This window comes from Bufo gargarizans, chromosome 2, assembly GCF_014858855.1.
Source record: "Bufo gargarizans isolate SCDJY-AF-19 chromosome 2, ASM1485885v1, whole genome shotgun sequence".
NCBI lineage: Eukaryota > Metazoa > Chordata > Amphibia > Anura > Bufonidae > Bufo > Bufo gargarizans.
The window spans coordinates 708,083,065-708,102,363 of NC_058081.1; the positions used below are offsets into that span (position 1 = coordinate 708,083,065).

General features: G+C 48.7%; 1 protein-coding gene across 1 annotated transcript; it reads left to right on the plus strand.

The window, feature by feature from the left end:
• The first annotated feature begins 3,530 nt into the window (after window positions 1-3,530).
• PSMC4 (proteasome 26S subunit, ATPase 4) lies at window positions 3,531-13,881 on the plus strand. Its single transcript, XM_044282529.1, has 11 exons — window positions 3,531-3,664; window positions 7,825-7,923; window positions 7,996-8,182; window positions 8,696-8,842; window positions 9,049-9,158; window positions 9,233-9,326; window positions 10,155-10,322; window positions 11,332-11,408; window positions 11,492-11,660; window positions 12,390-12,445; window positions 13,657-13,881. Exons 1-11 carry the CDS (start codon window positions 3,623-3,625, stop codon window positions 13,768-13,770), a joined length of 1,263 nt encoding a protein of 420 aa, XP_044138464.1. The 5' UTR covers window positions 3,531-3,622; the 3' UTR covers window positions 13,771-13,881.
• Window positions 13,882-19,299: the final 5,418 nt, after the last annotated feature.

A 19,299-nucleotide genomic window follows, 5' to 3' on the forward strand; every position in this document is an offset into this window, starting at 1 on the left:
GGCGGCCGTCATCGCAGCAGCGTTAAGTGACAGGTATAATCACCGTCTATTAGATCGCCGGTTTCCCATCTCCGCTCTCGCTGTGCGGATGCTGACGGGTGACAGCACCACACCGGCAGCTGCCGCCCACCAGCTCTGATCTACAGCAGCCTTGATGGATTAACCCTTTTGCTGCTAAAGTGAACACACAGCCTGATTTTTACCTCGGTGCTCCATACGTAAATCCACATTTTTGCTAAATGGATCTGCAGAAGCTGCTGCTCCCTGAGGCAGAACATATATCAGGACCGCACAGCGGCAAAGGCATTTGTATCCTTATGTGGTGGAGTGGTCGGGTGTTGTACCACCCTAGGGCTGCTGTTCTGAAAGAGGGGAGTCCAGGTGTCTCCCCAAACATGACATGCACCTACCTTCAGCCAAGCATGCATGTGTTCTGAATGTGGAGATGGAAGTGAGCTGCTGACAGACCTCTCAGACAGCTGCTTACCTCCCCTGAGTAAAGGAATTGGGCATGTTGGAATTTACCTGTCTGATCCCTCTGTTGTAAGGGGAGAGTCGGGACGCCGCCATACACATTAGAGATGGCCAGCTTAAAGGGGTTTCCCGAGATTTTCATTGATAGGCCATCATTACCTGATAGCTGGAGGTCTGACGTGTGACCCAGGCACAGCACAGTCCCATTCAAGTGAATAGGGCTGAGCTGTAATAGCAAGCACAGCCGCAATCCCATGGACAGAGATGTGATTGGTGAGCTGCGAGGACACCACGGCGCTCACCGGAGGCCTCCTCAAACTGCTGATTGGCAGGGGTGCCCACCAATCACATTGATAGCCTAACGGCCATCAATAAGGCCGGGAAACCCCTTTAGTTCTAATTGGGATTCTTCTTCCCTTTTTCAGCACTGCAAGAACAGTGGGAACCAGGGTGAGGGTGCACTTTCCTATCAGACCACCAGGTGGCAGCAGTCTACCTCCAGACAGAATGACAATGGTATCTTTTGGCTGCAGAGACCAAATGTTAATTCATATATATTAATATTATATTTAGTAGTCTGTCATGCTGGGAGTTTGTAGTATGGCAAATGCTCAAGAGCTGCAGATTTGGTGCTATAATTGGTGCCCTGCATTCGATATGAAACTAGAGGGTCAATACACAGCAATTCTGCAAGAGGTGTCCATGTTGCTGCACATTTGTCCGTGGTGTAAAATTAGTCCATGTGTGAATCCCCCCCTTCTGGTCCTGCACCCGGACCGAACGCTGGTGCATTCACATGGGCGACCACTGGCACATGCAGAGAAAATCCCAGCGTGCTCTAACTTCCTGCAAGACGCCTTCAAGTTACTGTGTCCGCAGGAGAAATTCACTTCATCAATAAGAGGAAGCCTCTCCATTGATGTGAATGGGGTCGGAGGAGCTGCAATTGCACTGCTCGCTGTTGCAATGTCGACGGTGAGCAAGTAAACGGAGAAGCGCTGCGTTCTCTTCACACATCTGATCCGTGGAGGTGTCTGACCTATTCTGAGGAGGGGTCATCGATATAGGATAAGCGGGCAACCCTTTACATTAAAGCGCTATTCCGGTTATTACCAGGACAGGGGATAACTATTAGGTCAGTGGGAGTCCTATCACTGGGACCCCACGGATCATGAGAACGAGGTCCCCGTTACAAGCGACAGGACGAGCATGTGCGCTGCTGCCCTCCATTCATCGCTACAGGAGTGGTGCAGACAGCACTCGCCTATTTCCAGAACTCCCAGGGAAATGCTGTTTTGTTGATTTTTGGGGAACCCCGAGAGGTACGGGGTTTTTGTGTCTGGTGAGGGTCCTAGCGATGGTTCTATCTTCTGTGGATAGAGGATAACTTGTAACAACTGGAATACCCCTTTAAAGTGTTATTCCCGTCTCCATCATTCGTGACTGAGATCGATTACCCGTCCTACGTGGTGGCGAGCAGCAGACCGGGACCGCTATGGGAGAGCGCAGCACAGACCCGCTCCGCCATCTCCGGCTTTCAAATCCATCTGGTATTCCAGTCTCAGCCAGGAATGACGTCTAAGGCTACTTTCACACTGGCGTTTTGAATTCCGTTTGTGAGATCCGTTTCAGGGATCTCACAAACTGTTCAAAACGAATCAGTTCAGCCCCAATGCATTCTGAACGGATAAGGATCCGCTCAGAATGCATCCGTTTGGCTCCGTTCAGTCTTCATTCCGCTCTGGATGCGGACAACAAAACGCTGCCTGCCTGGCGATGCAGAGCCAAACGGATCCGTCCTGGCACACAATGTAAGTAAATAGGGACGGATCCGTTTTCACTGACACAACATGGTGCAATAAAAAAGACGGATCCGTCCCCCATTGACTTTCAATGTAAGTCAGGACGGATAAGTTTTAACTGACTTTTTTTTTAAAAAGAATAATGCAAACTGATCTGTTCTGAACGGATACAAGCGTTTGCATTATAGGTGCGGATCCGCACCTAAACGCAGGTGTGAAAGTAGCTAAATCGTAACAAAATCAGTAAAGGTGTTCACGCCATGTTCCAGACCACCTGGATTTTCTTAGTAAAAGTCGCTGTGAGACCTTAGTTCAAACTGTAGAACCCCCCTTAGGGCTCTTGCACACAAACGTGTGCTGCAGTCCGCAATGCACGGGCACCGACTGTGGTCCAGCCATTCACTTGAACGGGGTCCGCGATCCGTCCGTTCGACAAAAAGATGGGACAAGTTCTATCTTTTTGCGTAACGGAAGCACGGAATGGAACCCCACGAAAGCACTCTGTAGTGCTTCCGTTCTGTTCCTCCGGATTTGTGGACCCATTCAAGTCAAGTGTCCTGTGTATTGCGGACCGCATCGTGACCACAGGAGACACACGGTCGTGTGCAAGAGGCCTTAGGGCTCAAGTACGCCTCTGATGCGGTTTTTGTGGTCCGCGTATACTGTCGAGAGCCTGCCTCTATAAAAAAAATTTGCTCCTTCAGAAATGTCCTATACTTATCCGCAAAACGGATGTTCTATCCTTTGTGGGGCTTCAGAACGGACATGCGGGTGCGGACAGTACACGGAGCGCCGTCCATATATTTTCTGGCCTCACTGAAGTGAATGGCTCTGCACCTGAGCCGCCAAAAATGCAGATTGGATGCGGACATAAATTACGGTAATGTTCGTGAGCCCCAACCGTGTGGGCCACGCTGCGTGCCGTGACGCGGTCACAATAACCGGACCTCCTGTGCTCCTGCAGTACCGGCCTTTGGGTTTGGACTGATACTGGCCAGCACGACGGTCACAACAGGCTATCTGGAGGGTTTGGTGACACCAGGGGGAGGTGACCTGCTGCCATCTCCAACAAGGGATGGAAATACATTACATGGAGGGCATCTGTACATAAGCCCAATGGTGTCCATGAGAGGAAGGAAAGGGGTTAAAATAAATAAATAAATAACCCCGGGTGGAAACCTCAGTGATACATTGTATCAGGACTTCTACAGGCGGTGACGTCATCCGCGTGCTGCCGGAAGTAGAATGTTTCCTGGAGACGCGGTAGCTCCGCCCTCCCGTGTACGTCACCGCGGCGCCGGAAGTGGGAGTGGTTATTTTCGGCAGTGACACAGGGAAACTGAAGAATGGAGGAGATCGGAGTTATCACAGAGAAGAGCGGCAGCCAGGTACCGGGGACGGAGATGGCGGCGGGCGGTGCAATGTGCTGCAGGAGGGTTACCCGGCATGCTCTGCTCCTGCGGCGTGTGTGAGGTCCGGATGTGTGTGTGTACCCCAACATAGACGTACAGTGCCCCCCAGAGGCAGCTGAGTGTATGTGCCCCCATTATTAAGAGGGACGTATAGTGCCCCCCAGAGTCAGCTGTGTATGTGCCCCCCCCCCCCAATAATAAGAGGGATGTATAGTGCCCCCCAGAGTCAGCTGAATGTATGTGCCCCCATTAATAAGAGGGACGTACAGTGCCCCCCAGAGTCAGCTGGATGTATGTGCCCCCATTAATAAGAGGGACGTACAGTGCCCCCCAGAGTCAGCTGGATGTATGTGCCCCCATTAATAAGAGGGACGTATAGTGCCCCCCAGAGTCAGCTGGATGTATGTGCCCCTATTAATAAAAGGGATGTATAGTGCCCCCCAGGGTCAGCTGGATGTATGTGCCCCCATTAATAAGAGGGACGTACAGTGCCCCCCAGAGTCAGCTGGATGTATGTGCCCCCATTAATAAGAGGGATGTATAGTGCCCCCCAGAGTCAGCTGAGTGTATAGTGCCCCCCAGAGTCAGCTGGATGTATGTGCCCCTATTAATAAAAGGGATGTATAGTGCCCCCCAGGGTCAGCTGGATGTATGTGCCCCCATTAATAAGAGGGACGTACAGTGCCCCCCAGAGTCAGCTGGATGTATGTGCCCCCATTAATAAGAGGGACGTATAGTGCCCCCCAGAGTCAGCTGGATGTATGTGCCCCTATTAATAAAAGGGATGTATAGTGCCCCCCAGGGTCAGCTGGATGTATGTGCCCCCATTAATAAGAGGGACGTATAGTGCCCCCCAGAGTCAGCTGGATGTATGTGCCCCTATTAATAAAAGGGATGTATAGTGCCCCCCAGGGTCAGCTGGATGTATGTGCCCCCCAATAATAAGAGGGCCGTACAGTGCCCCCCAGAGTCAGCTGCATGTATGTGCCCCCCCATTAATAAGAGGGACATCCAGTGCCCCCTAGAGTCAGCTGGATGTATGTGCCCCCCCCACCCCAATAATAAGAGGGACCTACAGTGCCCCCCAGAGTCAGCTCTGTATGTGCCCCCCCATTAATAAGGGGGATGTATAGTGCCCCCCAGAGTCAGCTGTGTATGTGCCCCCCATTAAAGGGGTAGTCTGGGGTCAGAGCTGAGCCCAGACATGTCCCCTCTCCCCGCACTCGGCCCCCCTGACATTTCTTGCTCCGATGCTGTATCGCGCAGGACACGGGCTGCTTTGCATTGTTCCCGGTGACGTCACCGTTACTAATGGGTGGGCTTCAGAGCTGCCCTAGCCGTTTTACACGGCATGAAGTGCTCCGATGCTCATCTTAGAGGGGCTGCCTGGGTGAAAATGGGGGTATGTCCGGGTTCACAGCTGTGAAGGCAGAAAAGCCCTTTGACATTTTGGGGGCTGTAATGGAAAAAGCGCTTTAAATGTACAACTTTTTCCCGTGTGACGTAACCAGCGTTACATTAGGTCCCGTTCACCCGAGCTCGTGGTTTCTGCTGAAGATTGCGGAGCGCTGCTCTGAAGTTGCAGACGTGTCCCTTCCTACCACGGCTTTTACCCGCCGCTCCGTGAATGTCAGCGCCGCCTCCCATTGAAATGCTAACAATCTTTATATAGCGCCGGCGTGTTCCGCAGCGCTGTACAATCAGGTCAGCAATGAAAGCAAGAGGAGCCCTGCTCACAAGAGCTTACAATCTATAACATGAGTGGGAAGCAGAAACCACGCGGCCAGCAGCAGATTTTAGGCTCTGCCACCCATAAACGCTGTGTGAACGGGCCCCTGGGTGCGTTTCCGCCTCAAAACAACCTCCCGAAAATTGAATTGTGCGCTGCCCATTCACTTCTGAGGCGTGGGGCTTGTTCAGACGGCCGTATGTTTTGTTCCGCATTTTTGCGGAATAGATGCAGACCCATTCATTTCAATGGGGCTGCAAAAGATGCGGCGGACCGCACACGGTGGTTCCGTTCTGCGGCTCTGCAGAAAAGATAGAACATGGCCTATTCCTTTCCGCAATCACAGACAACAATAGGCAATTTCTATTATAGTTGCGGCCATGTGCGGTCCAGTATCCGTGTTTTTGATCCGCAGAGCACTGCGGCCGTCTGAATGGGCCCTTACTCAGCTATTTTCAGAACTCCTATAGAAGTGTATCGATAGCAGACATGGTGGGGGCGCCTTTCTCCCCTCCTCTTCATTGGTGGCAGCGGCAGCTTCCGCGATTTCACTGGTGGGGCTCCAATCGGTTACCATGGCAGCCAGGACACTACTAAAGCCATCCATGGCTGCCATGGTAATCTCCCTGCCGCTGTGTGTACAAAGCCCAGGGCAGCAGGGACCGTGTGAAGTCCTAGTCACCCTCATAGAGCTCTATTGGGGTGAAGAGGACAAGGGTTCTAGCCCCTAAGGGCGCTAATAGTTAGTAAATAAAAAGTTTAATAAACACCAAAATACTAAAAGTTTAAATCGCCCCCTTTCCCAATTTTACATATAACCTTTACAAACAAAAAATAAACATATTACATATCGCCATGCCCGAAAAAGTGTGAACTATTAAAAAAAAAAAAAATCAAAACCCTCGAATTTGCCATTTTTAGTCACCTTGTCCCCCCAAAGATAGCATGGGACTGTTCTATTATTGGCCGGACGTTCCATAAAATATGGAGTGTACACGGCTTTTTTGGGTGTTTTTATTTTTTCGCATGTTATCGAGTATCAATACTTTTTTTATGGTATAGAAATCGAATCAAAATGTTGGTATCGTGACAACCCTAGTGGGGACCGCCGGGACCCCCGCCGATCAGCTGCCTTGAGAACGCAGCGTTGCTCCTGTGAGCGCTGCGGCCTTCTCTCGGCCAGTGACGTCACGTTCATCGATCACGTGGCCCGGTAGCAGCTCAGCCCCACAAATGTGACTGAGGCTGAGCGCGATACCGAGCACGGCCACTACGCAGCGTACGGCGCTGTGATTGGTGAGCGGCTCTCATCGGCAGTGGTCCCAGGTGTCGGAGCCCCACCGATCACATACTAATGACTTACCCAGAGGGGGGAAAAATCTCAAAAAACCCTTATAATTTTTTTTCTGTCCCACCGTGCCATGCTTTGACCCTGTATGGCGATGCGTTCCAGCCTATCGCTGTTAGACTACAGTTATGGCAGACCTTGGGGCTTTCGGTCCCTGGACGCTATGGCAACACTTGGGGGGTCTAAATTCTTAGATACCGCTGTGGCTATGACCGTGGCATCTAGAGGGTTAAACGCCCAGGATCAGAGATTTCGCCAGAGCTGTCAGAGAGGGTCTTTAGGTCCGGGCCAATATTTGCGTTTCAATTTCTGGCTACTTCCAGTATCTCTGCTTTCTGTCAGTGGATAGGAAAGCGCAGACCCAGCACTTCTCACAGCTGAGGGGTTGTTACATTTGTATCCAGTCTAGGCAATCCTCTGTGAGCTGACCAGCTGACAGACTGCGCTGATACATTGTAACAACAGATCAGAGCAGGAGAGAGATTTGTGCTGCTGATCTGTTTATAGAAGACTGGATACAATTGTAGCAAACCCTCAGCTGTGAGATGGTAATAGTTTTCAGTCTCTAGCTGTAAAGAAGGATGTTCTTCTCTGACAGCAAGCAGAGATTATAAAAACAGTGAGGAATTGAAATACAATGAAGGAACTGTCATGAAGCCTTATTTAAAGGGGTCTTCTGAGACTCTGATATTGATGACCTCATAGGATGGGTCACCAATATCTGATTGTGAGAAGGTCCGACCCCCGCCGATCTGATATTGATGACTGATCCATCAGAATCTTTAAAAAAAAAACTTTAAATGACCGTCCTGGACAATGTGCGCTTCTACCAGCTCAGGTAGGTCAGCATTGGCTCTGAAAGGGGGAGCGCTCAGAAGATCTGTGGGGAGGCTCCAGCCTTCAGGACACGACCCGAGGGTCCCTTTACAGTCCCCAGACCTCTCGGAGCCGGCTGCAGCGGTTCTCATGTTGCCCTCTCGGAGCCGGCTGCAGCGGTTCTCATGTTGCCCTCTCGGAGCCGGCTGCAGCGGTTCTCATGTTGCTCTCCCCCTTCTCCAGGATGAAGCCCCCTCCCTGGTGGCCACCCGTCCAGTAACTGCGCTCTCGTTTCTGGGTCCGGAGCCTGAAGATTTAGAGGATCTGTACAGCCGCTATAAGGTGAGCGTCAGACGGTCGTCTCTGTGTCTCTCCCCCCCAACACTCCTGACCATTAACCCCTTCCCTTTACAGAAACTGCAGCAGGAGTTGGAATTTCTGGAGGTTCAGGAGGAATACATCAAAGACGAGCAGAAGAACCTGAAGAAGGAGTTCCTGCACGCCCAGGAGGAGGTGAAGCGCATCCAGAGCATCCCGCTGGTCATCGGCCAGTTCCTGGAAGCCGTGGACCAGAACACCGCCATAGTCGGCTCCACCACAGGTACAGGGGGGAGCCCCACTGCTGGGTCTGTGCCGGACCCCCGTATGCATGGCAGCAGTGCGTTCACACTCCCAGCGGTCAGACCCCAAGTGACCACCTCTCCTAGGGAGGGCTCATTGCACAAAGAAAACTCTAGCAACTTTCTACTAGACTTTGCCTTTTAATCCTTCACCTTTTAAAACCTCTGCTTGCTGTCAGTGAAGACAAACGAGGGCGACAAATGTTACTTGCGTTGAAACGCCACAACAAACCGTCAGCACCGGTTACGCTTGTGAAGCGCATTCAGTCTGTGCTGGTTATCAAGATGTAAACAAGAATGTTTCTATTCACTGAAGCAAGCAGAGGTTGTGAAAACACTGCCAGATTGAAACATAAAGTATATTAGAAAGTTGCAGACCTTTTTGTTATACGCTGATTGGTAGCTGGTGACCACCTCTATAGTCATGGCTGCCGCCACCCCTGAGGGGTGTTGTACCCTGTCGTCTTAGTTAATTATCCTCTGTTTCCCCCCAGGGTCTAATTACTACGTGCGGATCCTGAGCACCATCGATCGGGAGCTCCTGAAGCCCAACGCGTCCGTCGCTCTCCACAAGCACAGCAATGCCCTGGTGGACGTCCTGCCCCCGGAGGCCGACAGCAGCATCATGATGCTCACGGCAGGTAATGGACCAATCACAGCCTTGCCTTTCTTCCTCTGCCCACATAGCGCCTTCTCAAGGTGGCCTCAGTTTTCTAACCCACCAAGCCCCTGTTGTGTGGATCCCACCATCTCTTTGGAGTCTTTTGTGTTCCCTCTCCACTGTCTAGTGCTTCTCATCCTGAGCCTCCTGGTGCAGGACTATTCACTCTTGTTTATCGCTTTTTAGACCAGAAGCCGGATGTGCTGTACTCGGACATCGGAGGCATGGACATCCAGAAGCAGGAGGTGCGGGAGGCCGTGGAGCTGCCCCTTACTCACTTCGAGCTCTATAAACAGGTACGTAAAGGGTGATAGCGCCACCGTCTGGTCAGAAGTGGACGTGGTGACCCTGACTCTTTTTCACAATGCAGATCGGAATTGATCCACCCCGGGGTGTCCTGATGTACGGGCCCCCTGGTTGCGGGAAGACCATGCTGGCCAAAGCCGTGGCCCATCACACCACAGGTCAGTGGATCCCTCCTATTGACAGGGGTTTCCGGGCTTTATTCAACTGAAGCTTAATCATCTCTATCCACGCTTGCTGTCAGTGAATGGGAACATTCTTGATTATAAATAGATGCTGAGAACACGTGGCGACTTACTGCTTCTCACAGCTGAAGGTTTGTTGCAGTTGTATCCAATCTAGACCATCCTAAGCACATCGCCAGTAGGCATCTCTCTGTCCTGATGGTTTGTGACAATGTGTCAGGCTGTTTATCTCACAGAGGATTTTCTAGGCTGGGTACATTGTAACAAACCCTCAGCCGTGAGAAATATTAGGTCACGATAAAGGTTTAAAAGGGTAATCTGGCCTAGGAGCTGACAACCCCATTGGGCAGGACATTGACGCGATGGCCGCAGTGGTCCGGTGCAGTGTTGGCTGTGGATGGGTGAGTGGTGTGGTTTTCCTGCTTCCAACCACTGGAGTTGTGAGTTCTTACGCCGGACAACCCCTTTAACTGGAAGGTTTCCATTCACGGGAAGCAAGCAGGGATCTTGAAAGTAGTGATTGGAAAAAAGCACCGTATATTAGAAAGCTGAAAAACTTCGCATTGTGCAACAGTCAAGCTTTAGTGAAACAGCTTCTCGCAGCTGGGAGTTTGTTACTGTCTGTCAGTTTTTTAAATTAAACATTTGTTTCACAGTTTCCTTTCCTGTGCTGATGGTTTGTTACAGTGTATCAGTCTGGCCTTCACTCTTCAGTGTTATGAATAGATTGTTAGCTCTTGTGGTTACCTATGTTGGCGCTTTGGCTGTGGCGGCTCTCTGACTCCGTTTTCTATTGCCTGGCAGCGGCGTTCATACGCGTGGTGGGCTCGGAGTTTGTGCAGAAGTATCTGGGTGAGGGTCCGCGGATGGTGAGAGATGTGTTCCGACTTGCCAAAGAGAACGCTCCCGCCATCATATTCATTGACGAGATCGACGCCATCGCCACAAAAAGATTTGACGCACAGACCGGAGGTGAGTGGCGGAGGGGTCTCCCACCACATGTTTCTCACCCAACGCTCTGCTGGAACTTGTCACCCAACTTTTCTAGAGTCCTGAATATCCGATCTGCCTGATTAAATCCAGGACGCCCATATTGCTGCAAGTTAGGCTGCTGTGCTATTTCTGACTTTGGGAAAGTTGAATTATAACTGGAGGGAACTGTAATGGCAGCCGTTTCTGGTGGTCATCCATCTTTCCTGAACGGCAAATCTACCAGGTTACAGCCTGCTGCATATGGCGGGTTCATACTGAAGCAGATGGGCAGCTTTGCTATTCAGGACTTTGAGAAAAGGTGAATGATGTGACAACTGGAATTGTGGCCATATTAGATTTTCACTCCTCTTTCCCAGGGGTCCTGAATGTGTCGCTCCTCTTTCCCAGGGGTCCTGAATGTGTCGCTCCTCTTTCCCAGGGGTCCTGAATGTGTCGCTCCTCTTTCCCAGGGGTCCTGAATGTGTCGCTCCTCTTTCCCAGGGGTCCTGAATGTGTCGCTCCTCTTTCCCAGGGGTCCTGAATGTGTCGCTCCTCTTTCCCAGGGGTCCTGAATGTGTCGCTCCTCTTTCCCAGGGGTCCTGAATGTGTCGCTCCTCTTTCCCAGGGGTCCTGAATGTGTCGCTCCTCTTTCCCAGGGGTCCCGAAGTTGCAATGATATGGGCCTATAGTATGAAGTCTGTAACCAGATAGATTTGCCATTCAGGACTCTAGGAAAGAAGTGACCAATATGGCCACCACCCCGCTTCCCAGAAAGGATATCATTCAGCTTTCCCAGAGTCCTGAATAGCGTACCACCATGACTGTAGACATATAAGTGCCATTCAGGCCTCTAGGAAAAGTTGGGGCAAATAACAAAACTGGGTAATGGCTGTTGTGGGAGCAGTAATGGTAGCCATATTGCTTGACACCCAGCTTTCTCAGATACTGATACAACTATAATGAGTTACTGAAGAGTATTTAATAACCTGGGGTGTGTGCACTTTTGCAGCTGACCGCGAGGTGCAGAGGATCCTCCTGGAGCTGCTCAATCAGATGGACGGGTTCGACCAGAATGTCAACGTGAAGGTAAGACGCGGCTTTTCTGAAGCCGGCACCTTTCTTGTGGATTTTCCGTCTCTCACGGTTCTGCCGTTTCGTGTCCTATTCAGGTCATCATGGCCACCAACAGGGCGGACACTCTGGACCCAGCTCTCCTGAGACCTGGGCGTCTTGACCGCAAGATTGAGTTCCCACAGCCGGACCGCAGACAGAAACGTCTCATCTTCTCCACCATCACCAGCAAGATGAACCTGTCCGAGGAGGTGGACCTTGAAGACTGTATCCTTTTGTTACATCGGTTTCTGAGAAAGTTGGGTGACAACAGATGGCTGCCATTCCAGCTCCCATTGTGGTTGTTACAGGAACTTGTGCAGTTGCAGGAGAGTTCCCATTCAAGGTGAAGGAAAGCTGGACAACTGCCACTGTGATGACAGCCATGTTGGTTATCATCCAGCTTTTCCAGACCTGTCCCTGGTGAGAAGTTAAAGGGGTTATCCAAGACTTAAAAAATGTACCCCATATGCCTGGGCCCCTCACACTGAATCTACTTTCCTGGCTCCCTGCGCCGCTTCTGGTTTCCGCACCGCCGCTGCAACTCCCCGTGCGCGGATAAAAAGATCCGGTGACCGGGACAAGCCTCCCTAGCATCGCGGGTGACTCTAAGGAGCGAGGAGCCAGGTAAGTAGATTCATTGTGAGGGGCCCGGGCATATGGGGGCCATTTTTTTGTCTCGGATAAATTCTTAAAGGGATAATTTTTTGCTCCACCCCTTTTTACGGTGTTCGGCTTTCCACGAATTCAGCAAATACTGCTGCTATGTAACTTAAAGTAGACGGAACGTGCTGATGCCGGCTCCCCCCCAGCCTCCTAACGGTGCATGCCAGGCTAAACCATGACGCCCCTATGTTGGCACATCTGACGAAACGTTTTCTGTGAATGCACAGTCTCCTCGGTTACCTTTCCGGCTTCATAATTGTAAAATGTTGCACCCCTTGACCCACACTACAGACGTCGCTCGTCCCGATAAGATCTCCGGAGCAGATATCAACTCCATCTGCCAAGAGGTAAGTAGCCAACTACTCTAATGGCTCCATGTAAAGTAGGAGGTGGGGTGTCAGCTCTTCAGTCTATGGCAGTAAAAGTGCTCACCCCCCCCCCCCCCCCCCCCCATCCTGACTGAGTCTTGCTCACATAGCTGCTCCGCTCCTGCATTGTAACAAAGCATCAGCTGTGTAAGCAAGACGAGCTAAGAACAGGATTTCTGCCTCTGACTGTCAACAAGAAAGTTTCCATTCATGGACAGCAATCAGAGATTTTAAAAATGTTGTTGAGAAACTGACACACAGTTTCTATTAAAAAACGTGCAGACGTTTTATCTACTGATGTGATAGGAAAAATGAAAAAGTTTTAACTGTTGCCGTATATTTATGGGCCCAAATATGCCCTTGGATTGCCATTATAGAGCGCACTACTCGTTCTTGACACTAGGGGGCATAATTTAGCTTAACCTAAATCCGATCACTGTATGTAGCTTGCCACCTAGGGGCAAGAGGAGGCAGTGCAGCACCTTTAAAGGTATTCTCCGGGAATTGGATATTGATGGCCTGTTTTCAGGATAGATCATCAGTATCTAATCGGTGGGGGTATGACTCACAGGACCCACACCGATCAGCTCTTCAAAGAGACCATGCCACGATCACCGTCCTAGGCCAGTGATGTCTCTGTACATCAGACACCTGTCCTAGGCAAAGCTCAGAGTAAAAGGGGCTTAGCTGCAATACCAAGCACAGCCACTATCCAATGAATGGCGCTGTTCTTGGTGAGCTGACAGAAGTGTCAGTGCCTCCTCAAACAGCTGATCTGCTGGGAGTCAACCCCTATCCTGAGGACAGGCCATCAATGTCACATTCTTGGATGGACATTGGGGGAGATTGAACAAGACCTGTTATGGGGTGGCAAGAGATGCGCCAAAATAATTAAGAAACACTCTTCGGAAATCAAGGAGCTGGCAAATATTTGTGAAACGAAAGCTGGCCTAAGTAGTGGTAAATGTGTTGTGCCACATAGGCCTCTGCCGCCCACGTCCCGGCAACTTTTTGTGGCGAGAAAGGGCAAAAAGTCACAAATTTAAAATATAGTTTTTGTTGTTGCCACCATTCTGTCGGGTGCCACGATGAGTCTGCCCTATTGTAGTCAGTCCGATCGAATCTTTCCCTACATGACAAAATGAACCCCGGCTCCCATGTTCAGTGATGTCGTGTGTGTGCCTTCGCAGGGCGGTATGCTCGCTGTGCGGGAGAACCGTTACATCGTGCTGGCCAAGGACTTCGAGAAGGCGTACAAGACCGTCATCAAGAAGGACGAGCAAGAGCACGAGTTCTACAAGTAAAGGGTGCGCGCCTCGGCCCGCCGGTCCCATGTCCTCTGCCTGCCGACCCCCGTTATTGTTTTTTCCTTCAGTACTTACGGACAATACATTGAATAAAAGGCTTCTGCCATCTCCTGTCGTGTGTCCTTCCCGTGTTCACCTGGTGCCTCGCTAAGGTATCATGTTCTGGAGTTGTCAGGGGTTGCAGACAGTAGTAACAGGGTTGTCAGACCAAATTTTGGACGGACCAGAAGTTCAAGTTTAGCTTGGATTCTCCTAAATTGCGTAGGGTCTCACATTGATTTCCGGTTGGGATGAGGTCTGACAACCCTGGATTGTGTCGAGCAGTGACTGGGTCCTGCCGGCCGCCTCCTCATTGGGGTACTATGAGGCGGTGTGATGAGGAGCCCTGTCCTCCAGGGTATTGTGATTGCACCTGGAGCTCTGCTGCGGTGCAATTCTCCTCTCTGGAGCTTTCCACCCACACGCTGCAGAACAAAGGCAATTGCGTAAGTGACTATTCCTTACGTGTCTTTCCATCAAGATGCTGCTATGGTAAGGGCGCAGTCACACAAGATGGACACAGATTTGTCTGCAGCTTTTTACAGAACCGGCAACGTGGCTGGGATTTTAAGAAATCTCCGTCGTCCACACGCAAAGAAAAACTTGCAGTGTAAATTTACCTGTAATGCATTGGATGAAAACCGCAGCAGGATCTGCCCCATGCAGCTGTACCCTAAAGATACATGTGTATGTAGTGGGGGGGTCTGCAGCAAAATTCACATGCAGAATCACGGCGCAGGCACAAGGTGGTCAGGCGAGACCGGCCCTGTCTATCAAGTTGCAGGGGGAGATCCTTTAGCAGCACAAGTCGAGTCGATTGGCTCATCCCTAGGTCATCATTGTCGGGGGGCAGGCAGTATGACCCCCGCTGTCAGATGGTTTCCAGCACTGGAACTGACCTCCTCCGTACGCTGTGTAGTGGCGATGCTAGGTCACTGCAGCGCTGCCCCCATTAAGTGGGAGCGACCCCCCCCCCTAAGTGAGCCAAATCCACGCTCCAGTAAATGTAAATCACTGATCTGCTCCTGTGGTCCTGGCACTGCCCGGTCTTTGCCATCTCTCACTTCCTCCAGCGACCTTTGAGCCTAAACCCCCCCCCCCCCCATTTTCCAGGAATCTGCCGCCATTACTGAGTGTGACCCCTGGGCTGAGGAAGGCGTTACCCCCCCCCCCCCCGGGTAGTGGTATTCTGAGCGCTGGTATACAGAACATCGGAGAAGCCCAAGGACACATTTTGGTGGTCACCAGCCGGATACAGCATCTGACATCTAACCAGTGAGAAACCATGGAGCGTTCTCAGAAACGGTGTCCTAATGCAGTCGTCTTGCATCATGGCGCTCTGAACGCAGCGTCTTCATGTATATGGAAGAGCTCCGCTCCCTGCGACAGACATGAACCATGACGGGTGAGAAACCCCCCTCAGTATAACAGATGTCCTCTGATATCTCGCACTGTGACCCCCTCGTCCTTCACTCTGACCATGACTGAACTGATCCAACTGCGGCCCGAGAAATGACAGCCGAAAGACGCCAATCCATCTCTGACCTGTAGTATGTAAGGCTACTGTCACACCTGCAACAAGATCCTATGACGGAGGAAAACGCATTGTTCCGTTTCACTGCGTTCCCATGGCGAACAGAAAGGCGCAGCAAGCAGCGTTTTTGAGTGCGTCCTGGGATATGGAGCAAGACACACACACTGTAAGTCAATGGAGACGGATCCGTCATTGTTATAGAAGACCTAATACAACCGGATCCGTTCATAACTGATACAGGCGGTCGTATTATCATGACTGATCCAGCAAAAACGCGGATGTGAAAGTAGCCTTATAATTAACAGTATTCTTGTACATAGGAGCAGTATTATAGTAGTTATATTCTTGTATATAGGATCAGTATTATAGTAATTATATTCTTGTACATAGGAGCAGTATTATAGTAGTTATATTCTTGTACATAGGAGGCAGTATTATAGTAGTTATAGTCTTGTACATAGGAGCAGTATTATAGTAGTTATATTCTTGTACATATGAGCAGTATTATAGTAGTTATATTCTTGTACATAGGAGCAGTATCATAGTAGTTATATTCTTGTACATAGGAGCAGTATTATAGTAGTTATATTCTTGTACATAGGAGCAGTATTATAGTAGTTATATTCTTGTACATAGGAGCAGTATTATAGTAGTTATATTCTTGTACATAGGAGGCAGTATTATAGGAGTTATATTCCTGTACATAGGAGCAGTATTATAGTAGTTATATTCTTGTACATAGGAGCAGTATTATAGTAGTTATATTCTTGTACATAGGAGGCAGTATTATAGTAGTTATATTCTTGTACATAGGAGCAGTATTATAGTAGTTATAGTCTTGTACATAGCAGCAGTATCATAGTAGTTATATTCTTGTACATAGGAGCAGTATCATAGTAGTTATATTCTTGTACATAGGAGCAGTATTATAGTAGTTATATTCTTGTACATAGGAGCAGTATTATAGTAGTTATATTCTTGTACATAGGAGCAGTATTATAGTAGTTATATTCTTGTACATAGGAGCAGTATTATAGTAGTTATATTCTTGTACATAGGAGGCAGTATTATAGTAGTTATATTCTTGTACATAGGAGGCAGTATTATAGTAGTTATATTCTTGTACATAGGAGCAGTATTATAGTAGTTATATTCTTGTACATAGGAGCAGTATTATAGTAGTTATATCTTGTACATAGGAGCAGTATTATAGTAGTTATATTCTTGTACATAGGAGGCAGTATTATAGTAGTTATATTCTTGTACATAGGAGCAGTATTATAGTAGTTATATTCTTGTACATAGGAGCAGTATTATAGTAGTTATATTCTTGTACATAGGAGCAGTATTATAGTAGTTATATTATTGTACATAGGAGCAGTATTATAGTAGCTATATTCTTGTACATAGGAGCAGTATTATAGTAGTTATATTCTTGTACATAGAAGCAGTATTATAGTAGTTATATTCTTGTACATAGGAGGCAGTATTATAGTAGTTATATTCTTGTACATAGGAGCAGTATTATAGTAGTTATATTCTTGTACATAGGAGGCAGTATTATAGTAGTTATATTCTTGTACATAGGAGCAGTATTATAGTAGTTATATTCTTGTACATAGGAGGCAGTATTATAGTAGTTATATTCTTGTACATAGAAGCAGTATTATAGTAGTTATATTCTTGTACATAGGAGGCAGTATTATAGTAGTTATATTCTTGTACATAGGAGCAGTATTATAGTAGTTATATTCTTGTACATAGAAGCAGTATTATAGTAGTTATATTCTTGTACATAGGAGGCAGTATTATAGTACCTATATTCTTTGTCAAATTTCTTTTTATTGAATTAATGCACAAAGTTATGTAAAATAACATACATCACGTGGACCAGACGCAGCTGGAAAGTTAATTAATCGGCAAGTACACTGCATCTCAAATAGTGGCTTACATAACACACTCAGTCTGCGAGACAGAAATAATTATAATCTTGTACATAGGAGGCAGCACCACAGCAGCTATATTCCTGTATCCAGGAGGCAGTACCATAGAAGCTATATTCTTTGTCAAATTACTTTTAATTTGAGAAGGCACATATTTATGTAGAAGAACATATACCTCGTGTACCCGGCGCGGCCGGACATAAGCTTAATCAGCAGACACATTACATCTCAATGATGGAACAAACAACTCCGAACATTAACAATCTGTGCGAACAGATATCTGGTGGGGGGGGATCAACAAGACAAGGGAAAGATAGGATAGGGGAGGTGAGGGTAGGGTCATGTAGATGTCAATCATATAGCTTACAATTTGTCATAAAAATGCCTAAAACTTGCGATATTGCTTCCAGGGGGACCATATTTTAAGAAATGTCGCTCTAGAGTGATTTTCCCAGTGGGCCAGCTCTTCAAACCGGTATAGTTGGTCAATTTTCTCGGTCCACATCACGTGCGAGGGAGCCGCCTCATTCTTCCAGAGGAGAGGGACCAGTAATCGGGCCGCTGTTATAAGCATGGTAGGTAGGTTTGACTTTGAAGGGGTAAGCGTGCTATTAGGACACCAAAGTAACAGAAGCTTTGCATCTAACTTAACCTGAGTATTACATATCTTATTTATAGCTGCCACCACTTCTACCCAGAAAGGCTTGATTTTCTCGCAACTCCACCAAATATGGGATAACGAGCCTGGACCTCCTCCACACCTCCAGCAATTGTCCGGGATAGCGGGATTAAGCTTATGGAGGAATTCTGGCGTTTTATACCATCTTGTAAGTAATTTATAAGAGTTAGCTTGAATCTTAATGCAGTGGTTGAATCCATGCGAGTGTGTGAGGATAAACGCTTTTTCAGGTTCCGATAATGTCATGGACAATTCCTTTTCCCAGGCTGCTAAGTACCACAGATCTGGAGGCGTGGAGGAGAGCAACTCCTTGTAAAATGTGGAGAGAGGTTTCTTTGGGCGAGTGGTGATAGATAGTTTCCCTTCTAACCACGAGGGATCCCTAGTAGGCCTAGGGAGCGCTGCTAAGCACACCAAGTCCTTTTTAAAAGCCATAACCGCTAGGAAAGAAGCTTTCTGGACGCTCGGAATTGCGTCTATTTTGCTCCAATCTAAAGCACCCGACTCAGTCGTGATGTCTTGTAGTTTGAGGCCGGACAACAATGCCCAGATTCCCGATGCCCCAGAGGTGGAAGGATGAACATATGCTTGCAGCAGTTGCAGGGGAAGGTTCAAACTAGGAAACTGGAGGGTAGAAGAGCTATATAGTTTGGACCACTCTATCAATAAACCTTTCCATACGGGCGATGCGAACTTATTGTTGGCGGTGCATTTGCGTAAGCCCCAAAGAACTAGCTTGTCGTTGTATGTAAGCATATCGCACTCCAGTCAGGAGACAAGGCCGGGGGGACGCCAAGATAGGAGGCTCAAGGCTCTGTTTAGCATTGACGCTCTATAATAGAGGTACATGTCAGGTAGGCCGAAGCCCCCCAACCTTCTCTCCCGAGTGAGAGTGGCATACGCCAGTCTAGGGGAGCTGCCTGACCACACGAATGCTGAGAAGACTCTGCGGACCTCCATAAAGAAGGAATGGGGTAGCCAGATAGGAAGTGTTTGGATGAGATATAGCAGTCTGGGGACAATAAAAGCTTTAAGGTAATTCTTCCGTCCTATCCATGAGATAAATGGTAGCTTTAGAGAGTGCAGGTAGGATTTAATGGATTTAAGCAAGGGGGCCTGGTTAAGCTCGAAGAGCTCCTCTGGTTTTGCTGAGATGTTAGTACCTAGAAATGGGATTGACTTAGGGGCCCATGAAAAAGCAGTGGAGCATTTAAGCGTGTCAATAAAAGAGGGTGGACAAGAGATATTCAGGGCCTGTGACTTAGTATAGTTAATCTTAACGTTTGAAACCCTTCCGTATTCCTCAAAAAGGGCCTGGAGTCTGGGGAAAG